Below are 25,411 nucleotides of genomic sequence, written 5' to 3' on the forward strand. Positions count from 1 at the left end.
ACACAGGGTCTGGAGTCAGAATGACTCATCTTCCTGAGTTCAAATCCAGCCTCAGATATTTGCTAGCTATGTGACCTTGGGCAAGTCACTTAGCTTTGTTTGCCTCAGTTCTTTATCTGTGAAATTAGCTAGAGAAGGAAATGGCAAATCACTCCAGCATGTCTGCCAAGAAAACCCAAATGGGGTTATAACTAAAAAATGACTTTACAAAATTTTTTTATTTAGTCACCTTCTGAATCTGTCTCCTCATCTAGCAAATGTAAATACTAATTCTTCTTACCATGAGGAAAGTGGTTTTTTTTAAAAATTTAAATCACTAGGAGAAATGAAATTATTGGTATTATTATTATTAACTCTCCACAAGGACAAGGTAAATATCTAAAGCATCCTTCTAAATGGAGAAGGAATTCATGAGGGTGTCCTGAAGGTAAACATGACAAGTATCACTTTAAAAAAAAAAAACAAACCTGAATTCTGGCACTGAAACCTGCTTCCTCAAATCCTTGCCTCCCACAGTACATTTCAATCCTCTCTTATGGCCAGCAGACACTGGCTTACTCCTGTACAGGATACCAGAGACAACAAAAAAAAGGTGACTGTGTCTCCACACAAGGAGATAAGCGTTCACCTTGGATGCCCACCAGTACAGAGCAACACACTATCCCTGCCACACCCACATCCAGAATGTGCTGGCTCCAAGTGATATCCAATGATTTTGAGGAGGAAGGCAGGCTCTATCTAGTCTTCAAATACAGAAGCATTGTTAGAGGGCTATTTGGTCTTTCTCCCTTTGCCAAGATCCCTAGGAACCTGCAACCCACATGTCTCACACTTTGGTCCTACTAAAATGGCTGTCACCTTTTGCCCAGCTGTGGTACAACAGAAAAATGCCTGGGTTTTTCAGCCCAGAGGATGTGGGTCTCAGTTCCTGTTACGTCACATCCCAAATGAGGGAACCTTTGTACAATTTTCACTGGGCCACAGTGGAAAGAGAGTTGGACTTGGAACCATAAAACCCAAGATCAAATCGAAATTCCAATATTCACAGCCTATGTACCCTGGGACAAGCCATTTTGCCTCTGTGAAAATGTGATAATATTTGTACTACCCCCTATCACAGACCTGTTGTTAGGAAAATGCTTTGTAAACCTTAAACTACCTTGTAAGGGAGATCATAAGTTGATCTTACTGGTAGTACTCCCTGATGAGCTGACCTCTAAAAAGGAAGAAAATTCCCCATACTGTTTTTTTTTGAGCATCAAGGTCAAAAGTGGTCAAATTACCTTTTTAAAAGCATGTCCACGGATGACTTTTGCCAATTACCCAACAATTCAACAAATGTGGTAGACTGCAAATGCAACTCTTTGCTTACCCTCTGCATGACTTAACCTCCCTAGGCCTCGTAGACACCTCATCTATAAAATAAGGAGGTTGGATTAGCTCTACTCTGGAAGGGCTTGCAATCCAGTTGTAGAGACAGCAGATGTATAAAACAGGATAGTAAAAACCAAAGGATGTACTGCTAATTGATAAATAAGTGGTTTGGGTGAGGAAAGCAGTCATTTCCCTTTGCACAGGACAGGATGGTATGATAAAAAGAACAGAAACCTGGAATCAATAGACCTAGGATTGAGGCAGATCTCTGGCTACTTCCTAGCAATGTGATCTTGAGGAAGCCTGTCAAAACTCTAAGTCTGTTTCCTTTTATGTAAAATGAAGGCTGTTGGGACTAGATCACTGACATATGGTCTGTGGGGATCTATTTCTATTTGAGTTTGACACCACCGAACTAGATGATCACTAAGATTCTTTCTTGATTAGGCATTTTGTGATTCAGTGACCTGGGACACAGCAATCACCAAAGGCTGGGGCAGTTAAATAAGGGGCAGTACTTGAGCTAGACCTTAAGGGAGGGATAAGACTGACATAAATGAAGAAGCCAGGCCTTTGAGGGGGTTCCAGGCAGTGAGCTAAGGCTTTCTATAAAATAAGTACACTAGGGAAGAATGAAGAGATATGTCTCATTGTGTCTCTCTTCTTTTAAGTGGGAAAGAAGACTGAAAGTTGGGAAAGTGGTCAGTCTTTGGGCCTTGAACGACAAGCTTAACAGTTGATGGTAGGCAATCAACTTGTTTGCCCAATTATCTTCACTTCAACTTTTACTAATCTCTTAACTTCATCTGATGAGCTGCTATAATAAATGAAGTTACAGCCTTCCAAGACAGGGCTTTGGAAAACAAGAGTAGGAATTTATCCCTCGGTATATTTTAAATGGGAGGGAGTGGGGACAGGAAGGAGAAAGAAGAAGAATGGGAAGAGAAGGAGCTTACTTTGTGCCAGGAACTGTGCTAAGCACTGGGGATATGAATTCAAGCAAGGAAGACAGTCCCTGCCTCAAGGAGCTTGATTTCTAACAGGGAAAAAGACAACACCAACACATAAAGGGAAGGTGGAAGGAGGGATTCTTCCCTCCTGGATGGCTAGAATGGAGGGATCATGATCTCGACCGGTGGCCAGGAAATCAGGTAGAGGCCCAGTTCTGGGAAAAGATTTTGCCAAGTTTGACACATGTTCTATAGAGTACCTATGGAAGAATATGAATGAGATGAGAAGGCACAAACTGCAATATTCAATAACAAAATTATTAAGTTATCTATTAAGTACTGAATTAAAGGAAATCTGATTTTGAGTATACAGTAAAGTGAAAGAAATGAATGTGATATACTGAGGTCGAGAAAAATAAAATATTGGATGTTGAAACTAAAAAGAATGTTAGAACATAGGCTGATGGAACCTAGAATAAAGAATGCTGAAGCAGGAAGATTGACTATGTGAGCTCCTTAAGAACTGATACTTCTTTGTATCCCCAGTGCTTGGGTGAGTACTTGGCATATATCAAATGTTTTAAAAATGCTTATTGGCTGACTGACTAAACAGTACCACAGAGTACAGAACGTTTGAGCTGAAAGGGACCTTTTTCAAGGGCACTTAGTCCCAACCTCTACATTTTTCAGATAAGGAAACTGACTGAAGGGGAAGTAACTTGCCCAAGGTCTCACAGTTACCAAGTTGCAAAGACAGGATTCAAACAGTGTAATTCCTAGTCCAATGACTATTACTCTTATGCTGCCACAATACAGCTAATGATCCTGTTAGGGACATAAACCCAACAATGACGTAACAGCATAAAGCAACGCATAACCAAATGCTATATATGCACTATGGTACAAAATTCAAGTACTACAGGGCTTCAGAAGAAAATTATTTTTTTCCCCCAATGGGCTAGCAGGCTTGGTTTTTTCATTCTGGGGGAAGGGACAGAGCACAAGTTTTGCAGTAGCTAACTGGTTAAGTGAAACTACACAATGCAATGGAAAGAACTACAGCCTGGGAAACCCAAGCTCCCTTCCCGGCTCTGCTACTAATTTGTTGTGCAATCTTAGATATTACTTAACCTCTGTGGATAGATAGCTGGCTTAAAGGCCAGGAAGACCTAGAATCAAGTCTTATACCTCTGACTCAACCTGGCTATGCAACCTTGACAGTGCTCTCTCAGTGCTCCAGGAAGCTCTCTAAGACTACAAAATGTAAAAAGGTGCCCAACTACACCGGTAGTGAGGGAATCTCCTCCCCTAGGAATTCCCTCCACCTATGAAATAACAGATCCAGTCCCTATCCATTCATCATTCCACTCACCAACAGCTATACCATGACAATGAGTCTAATATTAGGTATTTGTTCTGGACAGAAGTTTTCTTCTCACCATACAATGAAGGGTTCATGCCTATTTATGTTCATGCCTATGTCTATCTAGGGTGGGGAAAGTACTGAACCAGAAAACATCTCCTTCCTCTGTCACTAGGAAGCTATATGACCTTGGCTAAGACACTTAATTTCTCTGACTATAAGTATAGTAACTCCACTCTACCTACCTACCTGTCATTGTTAATAAGAACTAATGAAATAAAATGTGAAAGTGCTCTGGTAAAGTGTAAAGCACTTTTAAAAATAAGAGATAATTACTGAACATGAGTCAAGCATTTTACATTTTATTATCTGGAAATATACATATTCATTAATTTCTCTGGGCCTCAGTTCCTTTATTAAAATACGAGACTTGGACCAGATAGCCCTTAAGGTCTCTTCCTACAACTCTAACACTTTATGTCCTGACACTTTATGTTCAATGGTCCTATATGTGGTTGGCAACGATTGATGTGCTATGGACACATACTAACAGGACAACATAACTATTCTTTCTACTTATTTTGACAGCCCAAGGCCCTCTCCCAAAGCCATATAAAACAGAGCTTTTTCACACTTATGAATGGGCCACAGAGTAATCAGGTATGTTGAGATCTCTACTTCCTATTCACAAAGGAAAACTTAATAATAATGGTATAGTCATTGAGTCATTAGTGCTGACAATAGAGGTTAATGGTACTAAAAAGCCCTTGAAACTATAGTGCAAAAAGAGTAATTCACTGCCATCCTCAGGGCTTCAGTATGCCAACCACAATGAGTATATTGTGTTCTTAACATGTGATTAGCCTCCACAACCACACACATACATACACGACGATGCAGATGTCATATGCCCCACTGACATCTTTCTGTATGACTTTACATGAGACTTGTATGATGGATGTCAGTAGCTGATTTGGGCTTTAATAACTACACCCTCACTATAATTGCAACACTATAAAATGAATGAAAAAGGAGGCTATTGACATGTCTTTGCAGACATGTCCTTCAAAGACTCCAGCTACAAAAGTTATAACTACAATGTTCTCCTCAATTATCCATAGAGAACAGTACTCTATGACAGCATGCCAAGGCCACTTAGTGACCTGCTTCTATTACAGACTTAATAATAGCTGATTAACAAACACAACAACCCACTGGGTTGCCATCATCAGGAAACATTCTGAATGAGATTATAGATTTAGGGCCGGAAAGGAAGTTAGAGGTCATTTAGTTTAACTCTCTCACTTCAAAGAAGAGGCCCATGAAAGTTGTGTGTGACCCCAAGGTTAGAAAGTAAGTAGCTGATCTGGAATGTATATACAAGTCCAAAACCAGCCATCTTTTTACTATGTTAAAAGGCTCATTGTCAATCCCCTCTTAATTTTCTCCCATTCTGCTTTTCCAGTCTCGTTTCCTACTGACAGTAAGGAACAAGGAAATAAGCATTTATTAAGCACACCTACTAGGTGCCAGACACCGTGCAAAGTGCTTTACAAACATCAGTATCATTTGTTCCTTACAACCACCCTGAGAAGTAGGTGGTAGTATGATCCCCATTTTCCAGATGAGGAAACTGAGGTAGACAGAGGCTAAATGAACATGCCCAGGGTCATGTAGCTATTAAGTGTATAAGTCCACGTTTAAACTCACTCCAAGCCAGGGCTCTATCCACTACACCATTAGCTGCCTAGGTCAGAATCTAGGCCTGGGATGGGGAACCTGCAGCCTTGAGGCCACATGTGGCCCTCTAGGTCCTCAAGTGCAGCCTTTTGATTGAATCCAAACTTCAAAGAACAAATCCCCTTAATAAAAGGATTTGTTCTGTAAAACTTGGACTCTAGATTGGAGTCTTGGAGCCTAGTCTAGATTCTATACTCTGCTAATTGCTTAACTGTCTGAACCTGGGCAAATCACTCCCCATCAGTGATCCTCATTATCCTCCTTTATAAAATGATGATGTTGCAAAAAGATGATCTCTAAGGCTTCTCCTAGATCAAAATCTTATGAAATCCTATGCTTTTACGTACAGATTAGTGCGTATTCTAGCCAAACAAGTTTAGCCACGGTCCCACAAAAATACCTTATAGTTTACCATCTCCACACTTTGCATTATCCACACCTGAAATGTCCTCCCTCTCCACCTTTCCAAGTCCTACCCCTCCTTCAAGTCCCAGCTTACATCTCCCTTCACAAAACCTTTTCTGACCACCCTAAGAGGAAGTATTTCCCTTCCCATTCAAATTTCTCCAAACACTTGCATTTTAGACCCGGACCTGAAGCAAGGAGAGGAGGGTTAGAAAACCTAGCTCTAACTCTGAAGACCATCAGAGATACAGCTGAATGTTAATTGAGAACATTCTAGTTATAACTTCACTATTTGAGCCTCAGTTTCCTCAACTGTCAAATGAGAAGAACATTTTGCATTGCCCATGTCACAACAGTGTTGTGAAGAAAGTGCTCGGGAAACTTTCAAGTGCTATAGTGGAATAGTGGAGTTAGGAAGTTGTAAGATTAGGAAGTTAGGAAGATCAGATACTTACTAGCTATGTGATCCAGGACAAGTCACTTAACTTCAGTCTGTCCCAGTTTCTTCAAATATAAAAAGGGGGTAATAATAATAGCATATACTTCCTAAGGGTTGTTGTAAGGATCAGATGAGATAAGATCTGTCTATTGCTTAGCACACTACATCATACACAGCAGGTGCTTCATAAAAGCTTATTTCTTTCCATATCATCATCACCATCATCATCATCATTATTATTATTATTATTATTATTATAGAAATTAGTGCAGCTAAGCTCGATGACAATGTATTTTATTTCACATACAATTAGAAACAGGGCAATAATGTGTGTACTATAGTTACTGTTTTCCTTCACATCATCCACAAGGGTAATTATGTAACAATTCTCTTTATAAGTTTATTTTATCAGCCCATGTAAAATTACAAGGGGTAGAGGTGGGGGAGGAATGCAGGCCTGTGGTGTTTCTATATTTCTTTCATGCCGGGTGCAAAAAGCCCTGTGCGGGTAGCATTCACTCTAATTAAACAGCTTACATTTGGCCATACAACAATGAGGGACAGCTGTATTCAGAGCTAGAAGGATTCAGCTAGCATTATCAGATCTCCCACATCTGGATGAAGTCCTCTTATTCTTAGAAACACATAGTTTATTTCACTTTCAAAAGAATAAACTATGGGGGCAGCTAGGTGGCACAGCAGATAGAGCACCAGCCTTGGATTCAGGAGGACCTGAGTTCAAATCCAGCCTCAGACGCATAACACTTCCTAGCTGTGTGACCCTGGGCAAGTCACTTAACCCCAAATGCCTCACCAAAAAAAAAAAAAAAAAGAATAAACTATGTGAGCGCAGGCCTATTTTGAAGTTAATTGTATGTCTGAAAACTTCCTTCTTTCCCCCAACCCCTTCATCCTGAGCATGTCACATTCCCATTACATCTTTGTAGATATGTGATAAACATAATGAAGTGGATAGTCAAGGACTATCAGACTTTATATTGGGAAAGTACCTTAGACACCATCTAGATTAACTCCTTCACTCTATAAATGAAGATACTGACACTCAAAAGCAGTGAATGGACTTCCCAAGATCATTTAGCTTGAAAGCAGCAGAGATGGGATTTAAATCCAGGTCTCCTGACTTTAAATCCAATATTCTCTCTACCATACCACAGAGGTCATCACCTTTGACACAAGTCTTCCTTTTTCCCATCCATGAATCTAGCTCCCTTTAAAAAGAAAACTGCAGGTGGACCATCTAAAGCCTTAAAACATTCAGGATTTACGTGGCACTAAGGTGCATAAGCCATTTAGGATCACAGGTCCTTTTAGACGAACTGTTTTTGATTTAACAAATCAGGAAACTGAGGCCCAGGGAGGCTAAACAATTTGCCCAAAACAGCACAAGTAGTAAGTGACAGGAGCAGAGCCTTTGACTCCAAATTCACTGGTTTTCCCACTATATCACACCACCTGTGACAACAAAGGAGTAATGGGAATTCAGATTACACAACGAACCCATCCTGACTCTCAAAGACTGACTATTAAACATACCAGACTTTCTGCCCACAGAGTATTACAGATGTAGAATATGGCATACAGCATGGCTAATGCATTCGTTTGTTTTACTTGACTATTCTCTTTGCTAAAAGACTTTCATGAGAGCAGAGACAGTCTTGGGCCATTCTTGGTTTCCCCAGAATTTAGTTAGATGCCTGCTGTATCAGAGGTGCTTAATAAATGCTGACTGACTAAAAAGATTATGCTCTTGGGGAACGGGGTGAAGGTTAATTATTAGGAAGTAACAATAATGTTAACAAAGCATCAATAAAATAAAATAAGGAAGGAAGCAAGCAAGCTAGAAGGGAAGAAAGGCTGATTGATTAAGCTAATTTCTGGGGGCCCTGGGCCCAAGGAATGCTATGGCAGAAAAGAAAACTTCAAGATGCTTTCAGACAAGCCCACACTCTAAACCATCACTGTTGAAGGATATGACAACAGACAGCAACAATAACTAACATTTATATGGCATCTGAAGGTTTACCAAGTGCTTTTCTCTCTACTCATACAGTCACCTTGATTTTGATGCAAGCCCTCATCACCTCTCACCTGAACTAAAGCCTCCTAATGAGTCTTCTGCCTTAATTCTCTCTCTTGACTCTAATCCATCTTCCATAGAGCTACCAAACTTACTTTTCTAAGGCAAAGATAAGACTCTACTATGCTCCCTCTCAATGAACTCCAGTGAGACCTTATTGCCTCTGAAATAAACTATATTTGGCTTTTAAGTACCTTTACAACTTAGTCCCAATCTAGCTTTCCAGCCTCATAACAGATGTCTCCTCTTCCTGAATAACACAGTCTAGTCAAAATGGCCTTCCCCTCAGTTCCTCACACATGACATTCCATCTCTTGAACTTTTACACAGATTACTTCACATGCCTGGAATATACTCTCTCCTCATCTCTACTTATAAATTCCTCACTTCCTTCAACACGTAGATCAAGCATTACCTTCCACATAACGTCTTTCTTGATCCCCGCAAGTGTTGTGTCCTCCCTCCTTGTAATTATTTATATACAAAATAATGCATTCTCTCAGTGCTCTTGGAAACTCCCCTAGATTACATATTGTAGAAAAGGTGATAACCATCCTTGGAAGAGAGATGTTCCCCATCTGGGTATTACTATACTCATAACTGAATCACTGGTCCAGTTCCCAGAGCTTTATTTTGAACTTCCATACATACAGATTGCTTTCTTAGAAAGAATATAAGCTCTATGAGAGTATATATTGTTTCAGAGGTTTGGTTTTTTGTCTACATATCCCAACAAACAGCACAGTGTCTGGCACACAGTAGGTGCTTAATAAATGCTTACTGGCTGACTGTAGTGCTTACTTCACTAGGGTGTCATGGGGCTAAAATGTGATAACACAGGTAAAGTTCCTTGCAAAACAAAGTGCTATCCATATACATTTGAGTTATTATGGCAGAAGCTTCCAGTGAGAAAAGCACTTTGTAACCTCTAAAACTATATAAAGAGGCATATTAACGCAATCAGCTAATCTTAATCCAAAATACATTTATGCACTAACAGCAACACTGTAAAGACAAAAAACTTGGTAAGACTTAGGAATGCTGAATAACACAGTGAAAACAACTACAGCTCCAAAGGATTCATGCTATCCCCCTGAAGCATTCCTGAAATCTCTATAGGTAGACAGGTGGTGGCAGACTGCAGACTGAAGTGTATGTGTGTGTGTGAGTATACATATACAAATACAAATAATGGGGGGGGGGGTTGTTGTTTTTCTTGTAACAGGTCTTTTTTTTCTTACTTTCTCAATGGGTAGGGAAGGAGCGAGAGGGAAAGAACAGGGAACTGGAAAGAAAATGAAACTGAACTTTAAAATTAAAAATAATATAAAAGCTCTGGTTTCAGGGCCTGTACTAGAAACCTGGAAACCAGGCCAGAAGGGCTTCCCAAAGCTTGTTATCTCCTGGTATAACCTTTAGGAACTAGGATGAGGCACCAGAAGAGAACAAAAATATTACTATGTAATACAGAATAACCAAACAACCAAAGGCTATTAAAACGTTTGAACCATCACTTTTATTGCTGTTTATCATGGCAACTCCTGCCTTTACAACATGGGGAATGGCTGCTCCCTGAAAACAAGCCAGGAGTCAGCCCTATTAACTTTGAATGGGTCTATTTCCTGATAGTGTAGCCTAAGGAAGGTAGCTAAAGAGACATCATTCAATACACAGAAACAGCAGGAGGTCTTTGGCTTTGCTGGATAAACTTTGGAAGCATGAAAACAACTGAATCATCAAGCCAGAATTTACAAGCCAGAATCATTTCAGCCTCAACACAAAGAGATGGCCTCCAACACTGTACATATCATGCAACCTCCAGGACCTGGGCACATCTCCAGAAAAAAGCCACTACCAATGGCTGCAGGCATTCTTCTAAATCCTGCATGACCACAGTATTAGTATTAGCTTAATTATTTTATCACTTCCATTTTCTTAGCTGACTTATAGCTTACAAAAAAAGATTTTCCCCACAACAGCTCTCACTGTAGGCTCATGGTACAATTTCATTATTCCCACTTTTGCAGATGAGAAAAGTGAGGACTGGAGAGATGAAAATAACTTGCTCTAAGCTATATGGATAATAATCAGCACAACCATGATTTCATTTCTACATCTTTGGGACGCCCGAGTACACTATCGTGCTTCTCAGTGGAACACACCAGATACACAGAACCTGGCACATAATATATGCTTAATCAATAAACATTTAAGTGCCTACTATGTGTGCCAAGCACTGTGCTAAGTGCCAGACAGTTGACTGACTATACAAATGACCACCCAAGGCAGTAAGAGATTTCAGGAATATTTCATAACTCATTCTTCTTTCATCCCCTCATCGTGGCCTTGAATATTGACTTTGGAGAAAACATGTTCAGACTGAGCTGCCAGGGCAAACAATCTTTTTATTACTTCTAGATAAAGCAGCTCAAAGTTCTGGTTAATTAACTAAGGTCCATTGGCTTGGGCCAATAACCTTAGGAGGCAGCTCTCACGGCAGCACCCATCTTGACACTGCTCTTAACGTTTCTATGCAGTTTCCTAAAAAACTATTCATCTCCTAGGTGTTAAAAAAAAAAATTAGGCATGGTTGGCTATCCAAGTTATGAGTCAGAAGCATTTTCAAGAAGTATCTGGGATGAAACTAGTCAGCTGGCAAACTGGCAGGATGATGGGAGGCTTTTTTTTTTAACTGAATAAGATCCCACACAAAACACAGGATCATAGATTAACAGCTAGAAGGGGACATAAAGTTCAAGTCCAATCCCCTAGTTTTACAGATGACAAAACTGAGGAACAGAGAAACCAAGCCCAGAATCACAGCTAGACAGAGTTTGAGATGGGATTTGAATTCAGTTCTTTCTAACACCAAGTCTAGTGTTTTATATACCATGGTAACAGGAATTCAGACAGTACAAATTACCAAAACTAACAAAACGTAAATGTTTCTGTCCTCTTTTTCCATAGCCCCCTGCTGCTTTTGTGAGAATCACAGGTGGATGGATAAACAGAAAGACAGATAGCTACATATACAGATACATGGGATAGGCAGATCAAGGCACAACTATATAGACAGAGTACTTATTAAACATTTGCTATGTGCTGGGTCCTATTTCACAGAAACTAGGGGAATGTAAAGAACCCCTCAGGTACATCTAATCTAAGCATCACCTACACAAAAATCCCCTTTACAATCTCCGATAGGTGTTCTGTTTTACAGACCTTCAGTAACAGGCAGTCCAAAGCACTCTGGGACAATTCCAGATTGTTAGGAGGTCTTTGCATATATTAAGCCAAAATTTGCTTCTTTCTAAAGTTCCTAAATTCTGCCCTGTGGAGCCAAATGGAATGAGTTTAAATCTCTTTTCCAAGTACATCAAGAAAATGCTAATATAAAACTCAGTGGCTACATTATATAGACTTGTACTGGTACAGGAATTCTGAGAAGGAAAAAAAATACACACTAGGCTAGTAGAAAAAATTTTCTTCGTGAAAATGTGTGACTTGAGCTGGACTAATGAAGAACTGCTTAAGATGTCACTCAAAAGTTTACATTTAACACTATTCCCTGGATCTGTGAAAGTTTCGCATCTCCTTCTCATGGGACAGTTCTAGTCCTAAGGCAGGAAAATTCCCTGGTCCTTATCAGATAACTGATTTTTTGTACATTACTCTATTTTGCACACTCTGCGTCCCTATGTTGCAGTCAAAATGGGTTCCTTGGTGTTTCCTTACATATTACATTCTATCTTCCCCTTGCATGCACTCACACAAGCTTGTGCACTATACCTGGAATGAACTACCCCTTCTACCCCTAGTAACCCAATTCAAGTGTCACCTCTTATATAATGGGTTCTTATAACATTGGGTCCTGGAATTTTTTTTTTTTAAATAACTATATTAGGCTGAATCAAGCTTGGTACATACAACTCATGAGTATCTACTGCCCCTCATGTCTTCCTTCCTGAGGAAACTCATTCTTGGGAAATCTCATTATCTTATAAGACTAAATCAGCCTTGGTACTTATATCCCATCAGTACCCTCTGTCCATCTTGTTGGCATCTTTGACTGTAAGGCAGAGCCATGGGCTCCATGGCCTCTTTTTAAGAAGGGTACCCAGTAAAATCTTCCTTTGAACTCCTTCATTCCACTCCTCCACCCCCCCAAACCCAAGTCCTACCACTTCCTCTTCTGTGTTGTCTTTCTTCATTAGATTATAAACTCACTGAGAGCAGGGCTCTCAAAATCCTCCTTCCCTGTCTTTCTTTTTATATGTGTCTCCCTAACACTTGGTCCAGTGCCTGGTACACAGCAGGTACGTAATAAATGTTGACTATCCATTGACTATTATTTCAATAAAATTGGTTTCTCTTGTAATTCTATGTATTTTATTTTATGAATTTGAAAACATCATTCTGAGAAGGGGTCCACAGGATTTACCAAACTGTTTAAAGAGACCACAACACAAAAAAGATTGAGAACCCCTATCCTATAGGAAGCCAATCCCAACTCCCCCTCAATCGCCCTGGCCCTGTAAATACAAGACAAGACAAGACAGACAGAGACAGACAGAGAGAAGACAATGTTGTTTCCTCCAAAAGAATGTAAGTTCTTTGAGAGCAAGAACTATTTCATGTTTATCTTTGCCTAATACATTGCCTGGCATTTAGTAAAAGCTTAATAAATGTTTGTTGAACTGAACTTCTGACTTTAAGAGAACTTACCAGAAAACTCTCCAGGCTGGAAAGGATATCTTGAGTAAGCCAAAGATGAACTCAGCCCCTTCCACTTCAGCCCCATCCCCCACAGACTGATATTTCACTTTTCTTAAAATGCTTGGAGAACCAGGGCTGTATTACCTCCCTTGAAAATTCATCCCAGGGAACTTCATACGTCTAATTTCTTGTCTTGTCTTACATCAAACTTCCTTGCAGCAGTTTCTATAAAGTCCTTTCTGCTTGGCCTAGCTCACAAACAAACAAAAAAGCTAGCCACTATGAACCAGCAGTCAAAAAAGCTAGTCACCATCAACTAAGGTCAGGATCTGATGAAGTGCCTATTTCTAGTAGAAAGGGTGATAATGATTCGATTTTTATTCCTAAAGTAAGAGGGGTAAAAGGAGGGAAAGGTCATGTACACAAACATGACACGATACCCAGGTAGGCCCCAGGTTCCTCCCGGCATATGGCAAAGTAGGATGTGAAATATGGTCTCAGGCAAACTAGATATAGTCATTTAGGTGAGTCTGTACTCACTCCCCAATCAGGACAGCTCAGCCTCAAGAGGGAGTTCCAAAAATCTATGGAATAATTTCCCAAAGTAAGGGGCCATGGTGTAAAAAGACCAGGTCAGAAGGTAACTATTCTACCAGTGAAGAAGAGGAACAGTATCTGCAAACAGAGAGATACCTGACTCGGTCCTGGTTTCTTCCTGAGGTAGAGGGTTGAGTACACACGACAAGTAGATAGATCAACAAAGTTTCAAGCCGTAATCAGTTGCTTAATTCCAGTGTTTGATAATATTCATCAGAAGAACTAGTTTCCACTCCAGGAGTTTACCACACCCATGAAATCACAGGTCAGAGCCAAAAATTAATAGTCCACATTTACATGATGCCTTACAGTTTACAGAACTCTTTCCTTACAATCCCAGCAGAAGGTCACTATGCCTATTTTACAGAGAAAACTGGGATTCAGAGAAGTAATATTTACCTACAGTAATAAAGCTAATAATTATTACTGGATTTGAACCTGGATCTTATTCCAAATTCAGTATCATTTTCTACTGTTCTAGATGGGCAAATCAGATGGGAGAAATGTGGCTCACTGATGACCCCAGGGAGTTGACTGTAATGCTGAGGAAGGAGGAATAAAGAAAAGTGTTATCCAGAGTTTGGAGGTAAGAGTCCCTCCTTCAAGTGCTACTTACCTTCTCTGTATCATAAGCTATAAATACATGGAAAGAAGGTGTTTTGAATGGCCCTTCCTACAACTAGGAAGCCTTCTCACAGACATTTGATATCACCTCCCTGTGTAGGGCTGAAATGTCCTGTCCCTCATCTGTGCTTTCACAGGGAGTAAAAATGCTGTTATCAATGGATCCCTGAAGTTTCTATTTCTCTCTCTCTGCCTACATGATAATGTTCATTTCCTCCCTCTGTTTATCTGTTTTTCTATCATTCACTATTTTGCCATCTTCAGTATGATTGCCCTCCTTCTCCTCCTTTCTATAAGGCTGCCCAATGCGCACTGAAAGAAAATTCTTGCCAACCTTCCCTTTTATTGGTTTCCTCTCCAGTTTAGGGACATCCTAAAAGAGACACTTTTTGGAAAAGGACACAAGTTTCTCCCCAAAGCATAGTGAGGAATAATGTTTCAAGCTCATGCCCATTCATTTAGACCTTGCTTAATTCGGAGGTTTTTAGCCCATGAGGAAGGTGCTGCAAATGGCATGCTCTGCAAGTGTCCCACAAAAACAACTCAAAGAATTCCTGCCTCAGATGCTCTCAGAAAAACCAAGAAAAACTTACATAGGTTGATGCAAAGTGAAATTTACTGGGTACAAAGTAATAGCAATATTGTAAGATGATCAGCTGTGAATGACTTAGCTATTCTCAGCAATACAATGATCCATGACAATTCTGAAGGACTTACAAAAAATGTGACCTACCCTCAGAGAAAGAACTGATGTGTCTGAACACAGATTAAAGTAACTTTTTGTTTTTCACTTCAATTTTCTTGAGTTTTTTCTATGTTTTCTTTCACAACACGATTATTATAGATATGTTTTGCAAGACTACACATATATAACCTATATGGAATTGCCTACCTTCTCAATGAGGAGGGTGGGGTGGAGAGGGAGAAAGGAAGAGAATTTGGAACTCAAATTTTTAAAAACAAACGGTAATAAAATAAAATAAATATTTTTTTAAAGTATTCCTGGGGCAGCTAGGTGTCCAATGGATAGAGCACTGGCCCTGGATTCAGGAGGACCTGAGTTCAAATCCAACCTCAGACACATAACATTTACTAGCTGTGTGACCCTGGGCAAGGCACTTAACCCCAATTGCCCAAAAAAAAAAAAAGGTATTCCTGATACCCTTTAAGACTCAAACTCAATAATGACACCTCTTCCATGGAGCCTTCCCTTGACCCCTAGAGTAGAAATGACTTCCCCTTCAGACATTTGGTAATTTTTAAAATATCACTCATTTCCCTCAGAATGCAAATAAAGTGATTAAAAAGTCCACATCCTTTAACCACAGAGATTCCATTACTAGGAAGCCATTGATAAGAAGAAAGCCTACACATATACCAAAATATTTATAGCAGCATTTTTTTCTGATAGCAAGAAAGTGGGAAACAAAGTAGATGTCCATGGGCTGGGGAATGGCTCTACAATTTGTAGTCCGTGAATACAACATATTATTTAATATATTAATAATCATCTTTCCTGTACTCAGTAAGTTTCCTACTAACTATGGGCTCCAAGAGATTTTGGTCTTATAAGAACTCTGTATCTCCACCAGAAGCTAGAATAGTGATCTTCAGAACAATCAAAAGACCACAGATCTAGAACTGGAAGGGAGCTCAGACATCATCTAGGCCAACTCCATCACTATGCAGATGAAGAAACTGAGGCTTAGAGGTTAAGTGATTTGTCCAACATCACAAGAGTACTGAGTAGCAGCTGGGATTACAAATACAATGATCTTTCCATTATACCATAATGCCTCCCCACTAAATAAACATCTGCCATGTAAGGCCAACTGTATTTTAAAATTAATTTGAGATTGTGCATGGTTTGTTTGGTTTTTTTTAATAGGAGAAATGGTCAATTACTGAATTATTTCTGGCCAGAGCATAACACAGATGAATTAGGAGAGGAATCAAACTAGGTCAAGAAAAAATGGAAAGAGGTATGATGAATATTTTCTCTTTTACCCCTTTCCTTAGAATATGGGAATAGGACCTTTTCAGACTGTTGGTTTTAGTCCTTTATTCTCAAAGAGGACCGTGACATCAGGAAGATGATACCATAACTTGCAAGTGAATTGGATTTAAGCAAGGGAGGTTGTGCAATATCACCAGCCTCACTTTCTCCTCCAGAGCCATCTGGGTCCGGTGGCAAGATATAGATCAGGACAACGGGACATGGCTCCAGGTGCAGTGGGAGACATCAGCCATTTTAAGCTAAGGACCTTCCAAGTTCTCACTTTTCCAGATAGCTAGCTACTAGCACAGCTGGTGGCTGGTAAGGTAAAGGTCTGGGAGGGAAAAGGATCAGGAAGAAAAGTACATAAGGTACCCAGAATATGCAGGCACTGCTGGGCATAGTAGAAAGAACAATGATCTTGGTGTGAGAAGACTTATGGTTGCATACCAACTCTGCTACTTAATACTTCATGGTTAGACCTTGGGCAAGTCACTTGGTCACTTAACTGCATTATCTACCACCTAAGACTTTGGTGTTATCTATATTATTAAATGACATATTACAGAAAAAGTACTTTTTATTTCTTTCTTTTTTTTGTAGGCAATAGCATTAAGTGACTTGCCCAAGGTCACACAGCTAGTGTCAAGTGTCTAAGGCCACATTTGAACTCAGATCCTCCTGACTCCAGGGCCAGTGCTCTATCCACTGCGCCACCTAGCTGCCCAGAAAAAGTACTTTTTACTCATTCAAAGAACATTTTGTGTAACTGCCCACCCTGTACAGAACACTGAACTAAGCAGTGAGGGAGGATTAAAATGGTTTTTAAGCTAAAATATAAATGTGAGTTGTTGTTGCTTTTTTCTTTTGGATCCAATTTAAAACCAAAATCAACAATTGACGTTATCACCATAACCAAATGCAAAGACAGAACAGAAAAACTGAGAATCAGTAAAGGAACACAGATTTCAAAGGTGCACACACTTAAAAAAAATCAAATGTCTTCAAAACATATTATATTAACGTAATGAAAAACCTGACCCCCCCTTCTTCTTTGGCAAAAAAAAAGTCATTTCATCTCTCTAACACTCACGAACTGAAAGAGGTTCTCTGAAAACATCAAGATTCCAAAAGGAGTTCTTTAAAAAACATCAACTTTCTGAGATGTGGTGTTTTATGATATACACAGTCAGTATTCAAAAATATAAATCACATTTTTGTCAAGAGATGAGGAAAACAGGCAGAAGACAACAGAATAAGTGTAATATCACTATGGGAGCCAAAAGATTTGGGAGAGGAGAAGATATGTACCCAGAAAAAGTAGGTTTGTGGTAGTTTAGGAGAAAAGGAAATTGCCCAGAGATTTGAATGCCAATACCTCCCAAAGAGAGAGACTTGAAGAGCAGTTCTATTGTCTTGGTTTTATCTTACAACAAATGAGAGACACAGCAAGAGATAGTCAAAGAAAGGAACAAAGGTCAGAAATAAAACCAACAAGAAAGAGGCCAATTAGCCACGAAGGCACCTTCTTAAGGGTTCTTTCAAAACCAAAGACAAGAGTGTGTACGAACTGGAAGAGCTCTTATAACACAGCAAGTCAGAGTTGTAAGGAAACATAAGACAACAGGGCACAGAGAGAACAGAGTAAAAATCAGTCAGGTTCAGAGTTAACATGACCTGAGATCTATGGTGGTTTACTCTGGGTAAGTCACTTAAACCTCTCGCTACCCCAGGCAACTTTCTGAGATCAAGCTGGAGAACAGTACAGGAAATGGATAAGTGGAGGAAGTGTTCCCTATTCTAATGAAAATGCTTCTCTGAACAAATGAAAAACAGAATTAGAGACTGCCCACATAAAATGGAAGGACACTCAACCCATCTAGACCAAGCCTTTCATTAAATCAACATGTCTAAAACTGACCTTGTAATTCTTGTCCACTCAAAAGAAAAAAAAAATAGTAGTAACCTACTTCCCTCAACAGAAGAAACATTCACTGTTTCCGTGTTCAAAATGTTGGGGTTATCTTTGACTTTTATTTTTCTAATTTTTAAAAATCATTTTACTCATAGCTCTTAGTTTTACATCACTTTGCTTTTCACATATAACTCTCCCACCTCTGGCCATCTCTTGTAACAACAGAAGAAAACAACAGTTCTTTAAGCATAGGTTCCAGGAGACCTTTTCAGGGATTTACAATGTCAAAATTATTTTTGTAACAATTTTATAATAATAATTTTGAATATAGTACATCTCATTAGATAAAAACTTTTTCTTAATAAACCTTTCCAAGGTTTAAATAAAAGCTCTTTGGGGTTCCTCAATGATTTTTAAGAGTACAAAAGGGTCCTGAGACCAAAAGTTTGAAAACCACCTGACTTAACAAACATCCTTTCTCTGTTTCCTCTGCCTGGCACTCTTAGTCTGACATCATTCTGAAGAGGTCTAGGGGTTTTGGGGTGCTGGGACCCCAAGATCGCGGTACCAGGCCCTGCCTGAATGAATTCAACTCAAATCTTCTTCAGCCAGAGGAAAAGTTTATTGGTGGTAAAACATATAGGCCGGGTGACGCCCGTAAAGACGAGCGGGCATGAGAGGTTCTCAGCCTTGTGGGCCTGAGATTCTCAGCATCTGAATGAGGGCCAAGGTGGATCTTAAATACTAAAGTAACTTTGGGTGGCCAGAGAAGGGGGTTGGGTAAAGGGTGTAGATAACAATTCTAATTGGGGAGGTCGGAGAGATTGAATAGACAATGGGAATAGATAATGGAGGAACAGGAAGGCAGAAGTTTGAAAGGCATCTGCACAAAATCAAGGTGGGGCTAGGACTTTCAAAAGGAGATAAAGGAAGGCCTTTCTGGGGCCTATAGACAAGAGCCAGATTCTATTCAGGGCAAGGGTTGAAGGTGCATCTGAATAAGATCTAAAGGTAAGCTAGGGCTTTCAAGGGAGATGAGGGTCTGGGGCCTGTGAGTCAGATTCCCTTTGGGGCAAAGGGTGAAGATCTTGGCTTGGGCCCCGCCCTCATCAATTCTAAGTTTTTTCAGCTTTATCTAATACTCCCACCTCACATCCCAGTTATTCTATGCTTTGGCCAAATCAAATTACTGTTGGTCACCTGATCATACCTCTGCAGCTTTACTCATTCCTCTGCCTGGAATAACCTACTCCCTCCTCACCAGTCAAATTCCTACCCAGTATTAAAGACCAACTCAAATGCCAACACCTCCCCCAAATCTTTCCTAAGTCTCTACTAAGCAACCAACTTTGATCCTCTAGTTTCAATTATAATCAATTCAACAAATAGTTAAACACTAATAATGTGCAAAACACTGCATGAGGTGCTAGGGTATACAAAAAGAAGGGGGGAGAAAAGAGAAACCTTGGCATTAAGGACTTTTCATTCTAGTAGAGGATACAAAAAAAACCCCAAACCGAACCAAAACAAACAAACAAACAAACAAAAATAAAACACAAAGAAAAGGGTACCCAGGACATCCACATTTAAGGGACAGGAGATTGATAATTCTGGCAAAGGAGACTGAGAAGTAATCAGACAGGTGGAAAGAGACCCATGAGAAAGTAGTATCACAGCAGTCAAAAGAAGAAATAGTATCCAGACAGAAGGCATCCTTCCCAATGTCAAAAGTTCCAAAGGAGGACAACGATGAAGAAAGGCCTGTCAGATTTAACAGGTAATTCATTGGTAACCTTGAAGCAGTTGTAAGAAAGTGATGAAACCAGAAATTAATAAGGGGGAACCAAGATGGTAGAGTAGAGAAAGCACTCAGCTGAGCTCTCCCAACATTCCTCTCAATTCTTTTTTTTTAAAAAACAACTCAAATCTAATTCTGAAGATGCAGAGCCAACAAAAAGTTATAAAGTGAGACATTTATCCAGCCCAAGACAAAAACAGGTTGGAAAGAGAGATGGCCAACAGTCCCCCACAGATGAAACACCAGTGGTAGGACTAGGTGGTGGCCACAAAAGCAGTAGCAGCTTTGGGAGCTCTCAAGCCACAGAAAGTAAGGAGACCAACAACTGGCAATGAAGGGTGGCACTAATCCAAGGCTGAAGCATGGCAGGCGCAAGATCTTCAATAAGATACTGTCATAAAGGTTGTAAGAGAAGAGAATGTATGAGTGAAGACTGAGAAGGCCTTTGAGGTAGAGAAGAGGGAAAGTGACAAGGAGGGTTCTATCATAGATAGACTAGATTTTTCTCAAAGATCACAAGCACATTGTTTATAGTTCTTATGTGTGCGTTAATCACATTTTACTGCATAGTATACAGTGATGGTTATATTTGCATGAGCCCCGTATAGACAGAGATCATGGCCTACTAAAATGTTGCATCACTCCTAGTAGTTAGTACAGATCAGCAAACTGGAAATGAGGAGGAGGATAAAAGTAGACAGATAAATAATTAAATGAATAGACAGATAAACAGATAAACTGGCTTCTCTAGGCAATGGAAATTACCCACCTGGAATCTGTGAACCAACTCCAAGGATTGGCTGTCATTCTGATCAGCTTCCAGGATGACATCGGTCAGTTTGTGTATGATCACATCCAATGGCCCCTGCTCCTCAATTGGTCTGCTAAGGTTGAGCTAAAGGAATAAGAGAAAGAAAGGATGATATTTCAGTCTCTAAAGCAGCCAGATCATTCTCAACTGCTAAGCACTGAATATATCAATCAATAACCACTTAGTGATTATCTACTATATACCAAGACCTACGTTAGTGACTGCAAATGCAAATACAATGAATGAAACATCCCTATGCGCAAAAAGTTTTGCATTCTAATGAGGGAGACAAGTATGCGTGTGTGTATATATACATATAAACATATACACTATACATGTATACATACGCACACATATGTACACAAAATAAATGCAAGGCAGATTGAGGAGGAAAGGAGCAGAAAACAACAAAGGGAGTAAAAAGAAATGGTACTGAAGAGACCAGACAAGGTTTCATGTAGAAAGAGTTGCTTAAACTGCATCTTGAAGAGAAGAGAGAAGCAATGTAATGGAGGTAAAGGGGGCATTCTAGGCATAGCCAGAACAAAGGCACAGAAATGGGAGATGGCACGTCATATGGAAGAACAGAAATGCCAGACTGGTTGGACCATACAGTATAAGGAGTCATGTCCAATAAGGCTGGAAAGCTAGGGTGGAGCCACAAGCTTTAAAAGCTAAGCAAAAGAACTTTTTTTTTTTAAATTTTTTATTTTCATTCATTCATTCATTTATTTATTTATTTTGTTTTGTCTCAAGAAGCACTAGCAAGTCACTAGAATCTGCTGAGTAGGAGAAGGACATAGAGCTGTGCTTGCGGAAAATCACTGTCATAAAGGAATGGAGGATGGAGTGGAAGGTGGGGAAAAGTAGCGTCAGGCAAACTAACAGGAGGCCACTGAACCAATCCAGGTTGAGAGCCTGAATAATCTTGTAGCTATAAAAGTACAGAGAAGGGTTGGAATGCTAGATGGGTGGGTAGACAGACAGACAGATGGATGGATGGATGGATGGACACACAGACAGATGGATAAAAAGGTGGTCAGACAGGACAAACAGAGACAGAGACTGGATCTTTGATTTCGTTGAAGTAGGGAAATTCCAAATGAGCAAAGTCTCTAGAAGACTAGCTAGAGCACTAAAAGGTTTAAGATACTTGTCCAGGGCCACAGACCCAGCAGTCAGGACTTAAACCGAGGTCTTCCTGGTTCTACAGGTTGTTTTTTTATCCATTGTGCCACAATGATATAATCATTATCTTTCTCTAAATGCATCTTAGCTCACCAACAAACTTCTTGAAGACAAAGCCTCTGCCTCCTATTTCATCTGCAGACAAATAATAGCTAGTATTATGATACATCATATAATACAATTATATGATATGATAATACATAATTATAAGTATATATTAAATAGCATTTGAAGATTTCAAAGTAAAAAATACATTCTCACAGCAATTCTGTGAGGTAGGTACTATTATTATCCTCATTTCACAGATGAGTAAACTATGGCTGAGAGAGATTACATGACTTTTGAAGGAAAAGTTTTGAGGCAGGATTCAAACTCAACACTTAAAATAAGTGCCCAATAAATCCCTATTAAATTGAATCTGGTGTGACTGGTTCCTTAAGCTCTTAATAAAGGCTTGTTGAGACTGATTCATTCTTGATTCCAATCTGGCTCTATATCCACTAAGAAAAACTGACTCACAATATTAACATAATGAAATATAATCATACTGTGTTATAATAGCTCATATTTATGAAAGATTCTATTTTTTCATAATCCAATTGTATCATTTTACAGCTGAGGAAACTGAGGTAACACAGGTAGTAACTTACAAAGCTGGGGTTCCAATCTAAGTGCTCAGATTCCAAATCCAATACTTTATATTGAACCATAAGTGGTTCATTGAGTAGAGTATTTTCCCTAGTCAGCAGACCTGTGTAACCTTAAGGAAATCATATTTCGTTGCACAGCCTCAGCTTCCTCCTCTGTCAAATAAGAGTTACACCAGATGTCATCTAAAGTTCCTTCCATCGCTAACTCTAGGACTGCAAACTGCTCTACATATATTCTCACTTGATCTTCATAATAACCTTGTGAAAAAGGTGGTTTCAGTACCATTTCAAAAATAAGGAAACCAAGGACCTGACAAATTAACCGGCTACTTGGTAAGGGTCAAATCCCTAATTCCTTTCCCTGTGATTGGATAGGGAAGAAGAAGCTGTGGTAGGAAAGAGAAAGCTGGTTGGTGTGGTCATTTTGGTTTTAGGGCTCTTTCTCAATTTAACACACACACACACACACACACACACACACACACACACACACACACACACACACACACCCCGACTCTACAAATTCCCAAAACTGGGGAAGAAAAATAAAGCCACACAGTCCTGGAATATAAGGCCTATAACAGAGGGATGTAGTAGTCTGGGCAGGGCAAGAATGTTTCCTTCATGGGCTCTGGCCAGGGCCCTAGAACTCTAAACTAGCATGCTCAAAGGAGGCAGGTCAGTCTACAGATGACAAATGGATCACCTGGACAGCAAAGGGAAATACACCTCCAGGAGTCCCTTATTTGGCACATTTCCAAAATTAAGCTTTATGGCCTTCTTCTGACAAGCCTAGAAGAGCTGGGCATTTCTCTCAGAAGTATCCCTTCTCTCTCCAGATGCAGACTAAGGATGAGGGGGAAACAGGCAGCCTCAACCATTTGGATTTGTCCTCTCTTGGAATTTGCCTAGCACAGCGTAGACCTGACAACCAAGAGCTGTTTAGAAACTAGGCTCTTTGTGTTCTAGTTTGATACTCAAAAGGTAAACATTTCTGATTTGGAAGCTGTCCACCTGCCTTTGTGTATTTTCCAAGTATCTTTAATGCCAATAAAACCCTTTCCTAGGAACAGAAACTTGGGACACTGCTGGATTTAACTACGGTGAAAATTCAGGGTCTTCCCCCCCCCCCAACTAAGCCTCTTACCAAGACCTATCAATTTCCTCTTGTGATGGTTTCCCAAAAAGATTTCTTTCAGCTTGTACTTCTACCTACTCTGAAGTCAAGATCAGAGGATTGAGACCTGGAAGGAACTCCAAAGATCAGGTAATCGAAACCCTTCATTTTACAGAGGAAAAAATCTGGCATCTCACAAAGAGCCAGAAAAGGCCAAAGTCGATGTCTTCCACCCCTCAAGGCTTAAGCACTGAGAGTATGATGATATAATTTCCTTAAAGAAAACACTTCAGGGGCAGCTAGGTGGCACGGTGGATTAAGTGCCGGCCTTGGAGTCAGGAGGACCTGAATTCAAATCCGACCTCAGACACATGACACTTAGTAGCTATGTGACCCTGGGCAAGTCACTTAACCTTGACTGCTTCACCAAAAGACAAAACAAAAAAACAAAAACAAAAACCACTTCAGCAGAACTAGGGCCATGATAGAGCCTTGATAAATCATCGTGTCCACTTCTCTCACATTATAACAAATAAATAACATCGACAAAGTTTTCAAGATTTGTAAATCCCTTTACAAACACTACTGCATTTCATCTCATAATGAAACTGATATTGATCCCATAGGTTTTCTCATAGCACTTTACATTTTACAAAATAAGGCCCAGGATTGTTCAATGTTATAGAGAGAACTCTGTTCTCTCCATGGTATCTACTTCACAGGGTTGTTGTGAGGAACAAGTGAGATAATAACCCATAAAGTACCTAAAACTTAGTAGGCACCACATAAATGCCAGCTACATAAACCTTTTGTGCTTCCTTTTACCCAACCCCTTCATATTAGAATAAAAATTCCTTCAAACTTTTTTGTATCCCCGGTACATGGCAGAGGACTTTAGACATAATAAGATACTTTCTAAAGCTTTATTTAATTAAGGTTTCCAGAAAAGAAAACTGAGGTTTAGAGAGTCAGAGGGACTTGTGGATTCATAAAAAAACAGACCTTCCTTTCTTACAGATGATAAATTAGACTCATAGGGGAAAAATTACTTGTACAAGATCATATAGCCTACCAGCGACAAAGCTGGGAATTGAACTCCTGTCTCCTTTCCCAAGTCTAGCACATCCTGTCTCATACACCAAAGTACTAGCATGGCTGCACCTAGAACTCTGTTACTGTGATTTTCCGCTACAACATGCTAAACTTGGAATTAATCGTACAAATAATAACAAATGGGAGTGCTAACAGTGTAGTGGAGCCAAAGGAAGTTACTTACTTGGATTCCATTATTATTTAAATTAGAGGTCAAGTTTTTTAAAATTATAAAAAAAATTATATATTCTATGCATATGTTTGTAATGCCAAGAAATTTTACTCAATGTTATACCTAGGAAGGATTTACTTTGTGATAAATCAACTTGTCAATGTTCCCAGAAAGGTTCAATGCCTCCCATGGACACTAATGTTGCCAGAGGGCAACAATTTTCAAGGCTTGTTTAGGGAACACAAATGCAGAATTTGTACCAGCTGAGCAAGAGTCAACTAATCATAGGCTCAATGCTGCAATTTATTCATCTTTGTGAAAGGAAGGCATTTTGGAAACCCTAAGAATATTTCACAGTGTCTTCAA

The 25,411-nt window shown here is 39.7% G+C and overlaps 1 protein-coding gene across 3 annotated transcripts in view; it reads right to left on the reverse strand.

Moving 5' to 3' along the window:
* Positions 1 to 25,411, reverse strand: part of ITPK1 (inositol-tetrakisphosphate 1-kinase) — a 301,192-nt gene that overhangs the window by 118,920 nt on the left and 156,861 nt on the right. For all 3 annotated transcript variants that reach the window (XM_021000285.2, XM_021000286.2, XM_021000284.2), the window contains exon 4: positions 20,785 to 20,910. In XM_021000285.2, the coding sequence (XP_020855944.1) occupies positions 20,785 to 20,910 (126 nt within the window). The remainder of the gene's footprint in view (positions 1 to 20,784; positions 20,911 to 25,411) is intronic.

Source organism: Phascolarctos cinereus, unplaced genomic scaffold (genome assembly GCF_003287225.1).
Source record: "Phascolarctos cinereus isolate Bilbo 61053 unplaced genomic scaffold, phaCin_HiC Scaffold_3;HRSCAF=262, whole genome shotgun sequence".
In the NCBI taxonomy this organism is placed as follows: domain Eukaryota; kingdom Metazoa; phylum Chordata; class Mammalia; order Diprotodontia; family Phascolarctidae; genus Phascolarctos; species Phascolarctos cinereus.